The 10334-nt window shown below is 43.3% G+C and overlaps 1 protein-coding gene across 2 annotated transcripts in view; it reads right to left on the minus strand.

Moving 5' to 3' along the window:
- Nucleotides 1-10257, minus strand: part of PDHX (pyruvate dehydrogenase complex component X) — an 80537-nt gene extending 70280 nt beyond the window's left edge. For both annotated transcript variants that reach the window (XR_014837092.1, XM_003122869.5), the window contains exon 1: nucleotides 10076-10257. Coding sequence is in view for 1 of the 2 variants with exons in the window: in XM_003122869.5 (XP_003122917.3) it covers nucleotides 10076-10229 (154 nt within the window). In the remaining variant the exon portion in view is untranslated. The remainder of the gene's footprint in view (nucleotides 1-10075) is intronic.
- Between the last annotated feature and the right edge of the window lie 77 nt (nucleotides 10258-10334).

The following is a 10334-nucleotide window of genomic DNA, read 5'->3' on the forward strand; positions in this document are numbered from 1 at the left end:
AGCTCTAAGAGCAGAGATTCTAGCTGATGCGAAAAGGAAATCTTGATGTGTGTGCTAGTAATACTTCATTCTCATAAAACCCCAGAAAACAAGTGTTGACAAGATGGGGAGGAATTAGAGCCCTGTGCACTGCTGGTGGGAAATAAAAGAAGGCAGCTTCTATGGAAAAACAACACAAGGGTTTCTCAAACAAACATGGAATTACCATTTATTTGATCAAGCATTCTCTTTTGGAACTGAAAGCAGGAACTCAAACAGGTATTTGTACATTCATGCTCAGAGAATTATTCCCAACAGCCAAAAGATGAAAACAACCCAAGTGTCCACTGACAGATGAAATGGATAAACAAAAGGTGATATATACATACAATAAGATCTGGCTTTAAAAAGCAGTGAAATTCAGATACCTGCCAGAACATGGATAAAACTTGAAGACGTTATGCTAAGTGAAATAAGCCAGACACAAAAGACAAATATTTTGATTCTGCTTTTACGAGGCACCTACAATAGGCAAATTCATAGAGAGAGAAAGCAGAATGGGGACTGGGGAGGGGGGAGGAGGGAGTTACTGTTTAACGGGTACAGAGTTTCAGTTTGGGATTATGAAAAAGTTCTGGAGACAAGTGTTGACAGGGGCACGACAATGTGAATGATATTAATGCCCTGGAAATGCACACTGAAAAACAGTTAAAAAGGTCAATTCTATATACATTTTACAAGAAAAATAACTTTTAATTTAAAAAATCTGCTAGGTAGAGTTCCCATCATGGCTCATGGCTTGGCAGTAACAAGCCCGATTAGGATCCATGAGGATGTGGGTTTGATCCCTGCCCTTGCTCAGTGGGTTAAGGATCCGGCATGCCGTGAGCTGTGGTGTAGGTCACAGACGTGGCTCAGATCTGGTGTTCCTGTGGCTGTGGCGTAGGCTGGCAGCTGTAGCTCCGATTCAACCCCTAGCCTGGGAACTTCCATATGCCGCACATGCGGCCCTGAAAAGCAAAAAATAAAAAATAAAAAGTAAAAAATAATGAAAAGTAAAAAATCTGCTAGGCGAGGAGTTCCCGTCATGGCGCAGTGGTTAACGAATCCGACTAGGAACCATGAGGTTGCGGGTTCGGTCCCTGCCCTTGCTCAGTGGGTTAACGATCCGGCGTTGCCATGAGCTGTGGTGTAGGTTGCAGACGCAGCTCAGATCCCGCGTTGCTGTGGCTCTGGCGTAGGCCGGTGGCTACAGCTCCGATTAGACCCCTAGCCTGGAAAGCTCCATATGCCATGGAAGCGGCCCAAGAAATAGCAAAAGGACCAAAAAAAAAAAAAAAAAAAAATCTGCTAGGCGAATAAAACAAGGTGAGTGACGGGCAGAGATATTCCAGGTGAAGGAACTGTCCTATGCAAATACAGAAGTGAGAATGACAGCTTAATGTGACTAAGAGTAGAATATAATGAAAATGAAAAATGGGCCCGTAAGTTAAAAATGTTGCGACTACCCCCTTATTGTAGGTGGCCATTGTACCTTCTGGTACCCTAGTTAAGGGGTTTGACATTAAGTAGTAACAGAAAGCCATAAAAACAAGTTTGAGCAAGTAAAAGAAATAATAAAAACTGAACGTGTTTGCAGTTCCACATACACGGCACACACATGGTTTCCAAGTCTGTAACTAACAACAACAAAAACTGCACGTGCTTTGAGATGATCACCACCATAAACCTTGCAGAAAAGCTAAAATAACAGGCTATGGGATTTTAAGTACAAAGTAAAGCGACCCATGGATGTGTGAACCGTTCCCCTTAACTCACGAAGAACACTTGACCTGAGAGACAGAAAAGGTATGTAGGGAGGAGATCCTTCTAAGAAAAGAAAGGAAGGTAAGGGAACCAAGTTGCAGGAGAGGAACCATTTTATTGGTTGATCAGAGAAAGCCTCCTCTGACAAGGTGAGCAGAGCTGAGAGGAAGAAACCATGCAAATCTGAGTGAAGCGCCGGAAACAGAGGAAGCAGCTAGCACAGAGAATGAGCACGGTGTGCTTCCTACGTTGAGAGCCCACACTGGGAGCTCGCGTGCTGGGGGGGGGGGGGTCAGAGGAGGAGGGTTCATATCACACTGGGCCCTGTCAACCACAGTAAGGACTTGGGATTTCCCTCTCATTCTAATGGGAAGCTCTTGGAGGGTTTTCAGCAGAGGACTAACAGGATCGGATTTATAACTTAACAGAGGCACTCGGAAAGCTACAGGAATAGTCTGTACTGGGCCAAGGGTGGTGGGAGGGACATCTACTGGGACACTCCTGCAATACCCTACATAAGAGGCAATGGTGGCTTGGACCTGTCTGGTTGGTAGGAGTAGACATGATGAGGAGTCAGATTACATCTAAAAGGCTGAGCCAGGAGTTCCTGATGTGGTGCAGCAGAAATGAATGAGACTAGGAATCATGAGGTTGTGGGTTCGATCCCTGGCCTCTCTCAGTGGGTTAAGGATCTGGCATTGCTGTGAACTGTGGTGGAGGTTGCAGACGAGGCTTGGATCCTGCATTGCTGTGGTGTAGGCCAGAAGCTGTGGCTCCGATTCGAACCCTAGGCGGGGAACCTCCAGATGCCGTGGGTGCACCCTTCAGAGCTTTAAAAAAAAAAAGGCTGAGCCAACAAGAATTTCTGATTGAGGGCTGTGGCATATGAAAGTCAGGAATCAAGGATGACTCCAATTAGAAGCACAAGAAAAAAACCAAAAATCCAAATTAGATGCCATTGGTCCAAAAAGAAAATTCTTCCCACAAAAAGTGCCCAAAGAGCCTGCATAGACTTGATTCCTATCTATCCAGCTAGTCAAATGTAGACCAAAAAAAAAAAAATCCCATAAAAAAATCAGGTCAGTTATAAAGAGGCTGTGCTTACTCTTCTACAAAGCACTGGCCTAGGGAAACCACACAAGGAAACTACACTGGATTCTTCCAAGTGTAGAGACTACACCTGCAGTCTTGCCCTGTCATAGTGTGAGACCTACCAGACATATACACACAATCCAGTACTGAATTGTTTCGGTGCTATAACCCGGGTATGAGGTGTAATGACAGATGGGTGTGTCAAGTGGGTTTGTGAAGTATCTTCCATCTGCCCGTCCAAATGTACTCGTCAACCCTCCCCACACAACTGTATGGGCTACATCAACAGCCTTCCTTGAGCGTTGGCCTCCAGGTACGTTTAGCCAAAGTGCAGCCTAAGCAGACGTCTGAAAGGAGAGAGGAGAGTGAGGTCAAGATATTTATTTTCCTGGCTCCCTCTTCGTGGAGTCACCCTGGGCCTGGCCAGATCCTTCAACTGAAGAACATAACTCCCTCAGAGCCCCTCTCCACAGGCTCCCTCCTTTCCAGTTCTGTGAAGTGCTCTTTTCCGTGGTTCTTCAAGCCTAAGGGTGGTCACAGCACCTTACTCAAAAGAGGCCCTTAGGACACAGCATCTCTACATCCTAAATTCACAAAAATGGTCACTCGTTAAACTCTCCTCAAATAACTCATTTTTAGAGCATCATCAATTCCCTGCCAGGACCCTAAAAAGACTTACAAGGGTGGCACTTAAATAACAAGAAAAATTTCAAACTACAGGTAAGGTCACTGCATTTGAAGGAACAGTATGAGCAAAAGAAAGAGAAGTACAGACGTTTAGGTAAAGATGAATAGTCTCATCAGCCTAAAGGCACAGGTAAACTTATCCCAAGCCCAGATATAAATCAAGATTTCCAAATTACTGTCTTTGTTGCAGTCATAAATGTAAATGCATCTGAGTCATTTGTTTATAGTTGGAACCCTTATATTAAAATAACATCTTTCTTGTTCTCAGATATGCTAAATACCTGTGCAAAGTAAGCACGATTGTTTTTTGTAGGGAATGACCAAAATGTTTATGGTAATAAGTCAGAGACTAAGTGGCACTTATAAATTACAGAGAGATCTACAAGTTCCCTGGAATCACAGAATATAAAATTCTGCATGTATGCATTTTTTCTGAAGAAATGATACAGCTTTTACCAGTTTTCAAACAGATTTATGCCCCTTGAAAAATCAGGGCTGGTCGATTCTCAGAGAAACTCTTGAATTATAAACTGACCAACCTTAATTCTTTCCTAGAAATGTTTAATCAATATATGAAAATCCTTGAATGCACAAAAGTATCTAATAGATCACCATCTCGAGTAAATGTACCACTTACCAAGCACGAAAAATACAGTCACCATACACTCCATTTTGTTTACAGAGTCTGTTGATTCCTTCCTGCATTTAGGGTCCAATGACATGTTAGTAAAGAGGCTGGCAGGAAGTGCTAGGTATGTCAGCATGGCTGCAGAGCTATTTCCTCGGCCTGAAATAAACACTTCAGAAGATGTTTCTGCTTGCAATATCAGCCTTCTTGGTAATAAACTATGAAATCAAAATTTTACATGAATCCCCATTTATTCTGCCATCTTGAAACAAGGGCTAAAAGAAACCACCACTCCATTTAAGAAGGCAGCAGAAGAATGAACACACACATTAAGAGTTGGAGAATTTACACGTTTTGTCATAAAGGCAAATGAAGCTCTAGACAACAAGAAGGCATATTTAAGAGTCTATCATCTTAGGAGTTCCCGTCGTGGCGCAGTGGTTGACGAATCCGACTAGGAACCATGAGGATGTGGGTTCAATTCCTGGCCTTGCTCAGTGGGTTAAGGATCCAGCGTTGCCATGAGCTATGGTGTGGGTCGCAGACGCGGCTCGGATCCCGCGTTGCTGTGGCTCTGGCGTAGGCCAGTGGCTACAGCTCCGATTCGACCCCTAGCCTGGGAACCTCCATGTGCCGAGGGAGCGGCCCTAGAAATGGCAAAAAGACAAAAAAAAAAAAAAAGTCTATCATCTTAGAAAACTACAGAGAGGACATTAACACATACTTTAACTCTTAAATGAACCTATCTTCCTTTATACAGTCTAGAATTTTAGTATCTTAAAGTATTTAAACTAGTGATATCATGACTGTTGCTGAAATACTATTTCACAATGTGGATATTACTAAAATGTCTCACTTCTGAAGGAAAAAAAAAAAAAAAAAAGCAGGGGCAAACAACATTTCAGCATGCTGACACTGTTCTGCTGATCCCTGTAGCCAAGCTACACCTTGGCACTGAGGAGAGCTGTGGTTTGGAAAAGGAATAGGATTTGGGGTCAGGCAGCCCCAGAGCTGAAACTGGATTTCTAGCGCCAGAGCATAGCATTAGCTGTGGCGAGTACTGAGTGAATTCATGTAAAGTGCTGAGAAAGGGGCAGGGTACATGGTAAGCTCTCAATAAATGCTACTTACTATTTCCAAACCCACTCTTCCAACTTCTTTCTTGCTGGCAGAGGCCCAATTTTGCTTGGCTGCATCCCCTTCTTGTGAACATGTGCGCTGAGTTAGTGAGCCGACTGCCCAGTGTCCTAGTCTGTTCAGACTGCTATGACAAAATACCTGGGAGACTCTTGGCTTATAAACATTTATTTCTCACAGTTGTGAAGGTTGGGGAGTCTGAGATCATGCTGCTGGCCGACTGGGTGTGGCGGCTGATGAGGACCCGCTTCGTGGTTCACAGACAGCATCTTCTCACTGAGTCTTCACATGGTGGAAGGGGTGAGAGAGCTCTGTGGGTTCTCTTTCCAGGGGCATCAAATCCCATTCATGGGGGCTCCCCTCATGACCTAGGCACTTACAAGGCCTCTACCTCCTAATACCCTCACATAAAGCATTAGGTTTCAACATAGGAATCCTAGAGGGAGGACACAAAGGTGCAGTCTATGGAACCCAACCCTGTGATTAGTCAAAGTCAATTCAATCCGAGACATCCAACAAGAAAGGACCCCTTTACTTGCTCTGTATATTATCATGTGCATAGTCTCAAAGTAGTCATTTACTTTCTAATCTTGGGCAAACAGCTAAACCTCACTGAGTCTCTATTTCTTCACCTATAAAACACAACCAGCCTTTGCATGCTTCTTTTGATTAGAAGTGAGAGAAGTCAAGTCTCTACAATGCAACCTGGTAAACAGTGAATGCTCAATGTGATGGCTCCTTGGAATGTCCCACTCTCGTATCCCCAATGGAATGTTTTAAAGCAATGCAAATATGTACTAAGTTCTTCCTGATAATCCAAATCTTAACAGTTTCTCCTGCTGCTGCTTCTACTAAGATCTCATTTTACCCCTTCCTATTTTCCCTTAGATGACCACACATCTCAACTAGCGAGCAGACTATATCTGCTCGGCGTAAGTGATCGTCCGTTTTCTCTAGTCAATACATAACCCAAAACAATGAAAATGAAGGACTTTACTGCTCTCCTACTTTAATCAGATCGTCAGAATAGCAGGCGATTCCCAACTCACACTTTCTTTTGAAAGACAATGCCCAAACTGCAGTCTTTGATGGAATCAGCCCTGTGTACTCTAAACTACAACTGACCTACATTGGGTCATCAGCTTCTCTGCCCAGGAAATCTGGAATTAGATCACAGAAATGATGGTGTGCACTTGAACTAAAGTGAAAACACAATGGAGCATAAAGGGCCTGAATCAGCATTAAAGCAAAGCAGGCTGATACGACCGAGAAAGAAAAGCCATGAGTAAGCAGACTGTTATGTTCAAGAGAAGACGAAAATCTCCATTTTTACCAAAAGTTCCCAGTTGTTAAATGTTACCAATAAATTTAATTTTCTTCCAAAATGACATATGGTAGGATTTGGAGTCCTACTACAGACCTCTTTGTCCTTTTACAACTTTCTAGATTTTTACCCTTCCCCAGATATGTTTGTTTAACATCTACATATGCAAGGCCTGAAGCTATATATTGGGTGAGGCCCTATAAACACGGTATCTCATTTATTTTTCTACACACATGTTATTTTAAATTCAACATGTTATTCCTCAGGGACAACTTAAGACCATTGTTATTAACATCTTAGTAATTATTAACTCCAAACCAAGCCATCTTCTCCGAAATGGCAGCCATGGAAACAATCACTTAGGGTAGGTTGAAGACTATTTGCAAATGCTTTGCCAATTATGTAAATGTCACATCTGGCCCCCTTTATATCTGCTCTTCTTTTAGCCTGGGAGGGCTACCACCTCCAGAAAGCCTGCTTATGTTGTCCCTTAGCATCCTGAACTTAGTCCCTCAGAGCTCACTGCACACACGACTGAAATCATGCCCTAGTTGTTTACATCCCCATAACTTTAAGGATAAAGCTCATACAGAATTTAGGGCTGCCTCTCCAGAAGCTGAACATGACTAAATGGGCCATGTGCTAAAATACTAGGAATCTGTTCCTCCAGCAGGCCACCTACTTTTCAAGCAGCTACCATGTACCTCACATCTGGGGCTCATTCCTTCACTCTGTTTGAGTTGAATGGTAACAGTCTTCGTGAACACTATAGTTGTGTGGCTCTGGGAGTTCCACTCAATTTCTCTGAGGCTTAGTATTCTTGTCGAATAACAAGGAAGATAATGCCAACTTCACTAGGCTTTTGTGAAAACTGAAAGAGATTCTACCAAGTGCTAAGCACATGGCATATGCAGTAGTTCATAAAAACGCTGCCAACAAACATTTTTAAGAAAACCAAAACTTCAAGTGACTTCCCACCTGACAGACTTTTAAATCCTGGATGGACATATGAAAGAGGAAATAACTCAATAACTGAACCTAATTCACATAGTCTATAGATGACCAAACAGTTGCTTAATTTTATGAAACCTAAGTTTCCACTATGCTCAGACAAAAAGGAACATCATACATCCATGCTTTATAATGCAAATAGTACAAGGATTGCCACAAGTGTTCATCATGGCAAAACAAAAACCTGTATGTGAAAGGCGAGGAGACAAATTTTGGCTCAGTATTAAGAAAAAAAAAATCCAAGATTTCCCAATAACCTAGAGTTACCCAACAACACACAGCCATCAGTTTATGGGGCAGAGAGAATAAAACGCCCCGCCTCCACCCCAGAGATGTAGTATGTCCTAACCCTCAACCTATGAGTATGTTACAACGAGGGGGAATTAAGGTTAAAAAAGAAATTAAGACTGCTAAAGAGCTTCACCTTGAAATGGAGCAAGAATCCTGGATCATCCAGGTGGGCCCAATATAATCACCAGGGATTATATTGGGAGGGAGGCACTAAGAAACACACAGCTTCCTTGGTATTCCTCACAGATGATGTCCAGTTAGACAAGTTGTTCACGGTGTGTTATAGGGTAGGCAAAATGTCATGATACATCAGTGAAGAATTGCCTAAGAGTTTCCAAAGGCAGCAGTCCTTAAATTGGGTCTCAGGAGAACCCCTGACACTGCATGCACATTTTGGGGTGTAACTACACTTTGCCCCTTTCTCCGTAGAGAGGGTCTAAAACGGTCAAAGATTCTCAAAAGGAACTGTTTTATAAATAAGATTAAGAACACTCTTCCCACAATATTTCTAACACTGAGCTCTTCCTACTCCATGATTTTCTCAGAGAGCAAGTCTCAAAGTGTACTCTATTAAACACCAACATAAAACATCAAAATGCACCGAAGGTTGTTTGTAAAATGCAAATTGCTTAGCTCTACCCCAGACAGAATCTCTGGGAGCTGTAGGAAAGTTCAATATTTAACAAACTGGAGGAAGGGAAGACAGTAAATTGTAAACACAGTTAAAAACAAACAAAACAAAACAAAAAAACCCACTGCTCCAAGAGGTATTTTTTAAACATTAAGTAGAAAAAATTGAAATAAACTGTTCTCATTACAGGATCATAAAATCTCAACACACTCATCATACCCTGTAACTTTGTGTAAATATTCTTCTGTTCTGAGCTTCAGAATATGTGGGCAATGCCTACTGCACCTAATTTTTCATATTACAATTCATCCTGCGGAGGAGTGACTAAAGACTGGCAGAAAATACATCACACTCAAAATCCGCCCCACCCCCATCCTCATGTAAAGAAAAATAATGCAGGGCACACTACAGTATATACCATTAAACACCGTAAGAATTGTGTTAGCTCTGTCAATATCACTACTTAAAGACAACTTTCAACAATAAGTTTTGTAAACAATGAAGAATTTCAATGGCAAATCCAGTTCTACAAGGGTTAAATCATAACCCACTGCAGTTGCCCAGCGACAGACAGTGCAACCTGAGAGGAATTCAGGATGAAGCACTGGGTGTTTTGGATAAAGAGGCCCTTAGATAATTCGAAACACATTTCAAGAAGAATTTCAATGATCCTGAATTCTTATATCTTCCCATTCATAGAAAAATACTAAAACCATTAACCTGAGATATCTGCTCTTTGTGATTAGCAGTAATCTTTTATCAACCTGTATGCCTAACCGCATCTATCTCCTAGCCAAAAAATTCACATACAATCTGGCTTCTCTACCTCTGCAGAGCAGTTCCTCAGAGCAGAGCGGCTGTCTCCCAGGCTAAAATCCTCACTCATATTCTGAATAAAACTTAAAACTCACAACACTTGGGCGGCCTGTCTTTAAGTCGACACTTCTTGGTAAGCTTCTCCCCCTAAATTTCCACTCTTTCAAGCCATGTTTCGCATAAAACATTTTTCCGGACCTATGCCTATGATGTCTAGACATTTACAAATTGAGTCCTTTACCAGTACTCGAGTGAGGCAACCCCGCTGGCCTCTAAGATCTTCCAGTAGACAAGGGTCAAAACAATGAATAAAAACCACTAACGTGACGTCTAAATCTCAGCAAACTTGGGCAACTTGACAACTCTAAAGGAAACTAACAATGACTAGGAAGGGGCTTGAGAGAGGCCGCACAACCCCAAATCCAAGGCAAGGTCACGGAGAAGCCATACCAACCAGGAGGCCAGGGAACGGAGTCAAATTCTCCTAGCTTCCAAAAAACCCTTTGCGGCATGCACGAGGCCAAGTCAGCAGAACCCTCCCCGAGACAAAGCCAAGGGAGCGGGGAGGCTCCGGGCACCTCCACACCCAGGTGCAGGCCCTTAATCAAAAAGCCCCTGCCGCAGGCCCGTTGCTCAGATGCACAGAGAAGCTGAGAGCGTCCCGGTCACTCACCCCAAAGAGACTGCGTGCTGTGATACCATCTCCAACTAGCTCCGCGGCCGAGAGACCATCCAGCAGCTCCCTTCACCAGCCCCGGGCAGTTGCCAAAGCCCAGGAGGCAACGCATCACCCGCGGGTCACAGCCTAGCCTCCAGGAGGCCGCCATCTTCCCAGCCTTCTCACGGGCTGCCCTCAGCACAGCCTGTTCGCCCAGTCATCAAGGCCCTACAAGGCCCCGCCTCCCACCCCGTTGGACACGCCCCCTGGACGC

This window comes from Sus scrofa, chromosome 2 (assembly GCF_054392235.1).
Source record: "Sus scrofa isolate SSC_HxYL_T2T_F1_AM1 chromosome 2, Sscrofa_HxYL_maternal_Yorkshire_Landrace_v2.0, whole genome shotgun sequence".
Classification (NCBI taxonomy): domain Eukaryota; kingdom Metazoa; phylum Chordata; class Mammalia; order Artiodactyla; family Suidae; genus Sus; species Sus scrofa.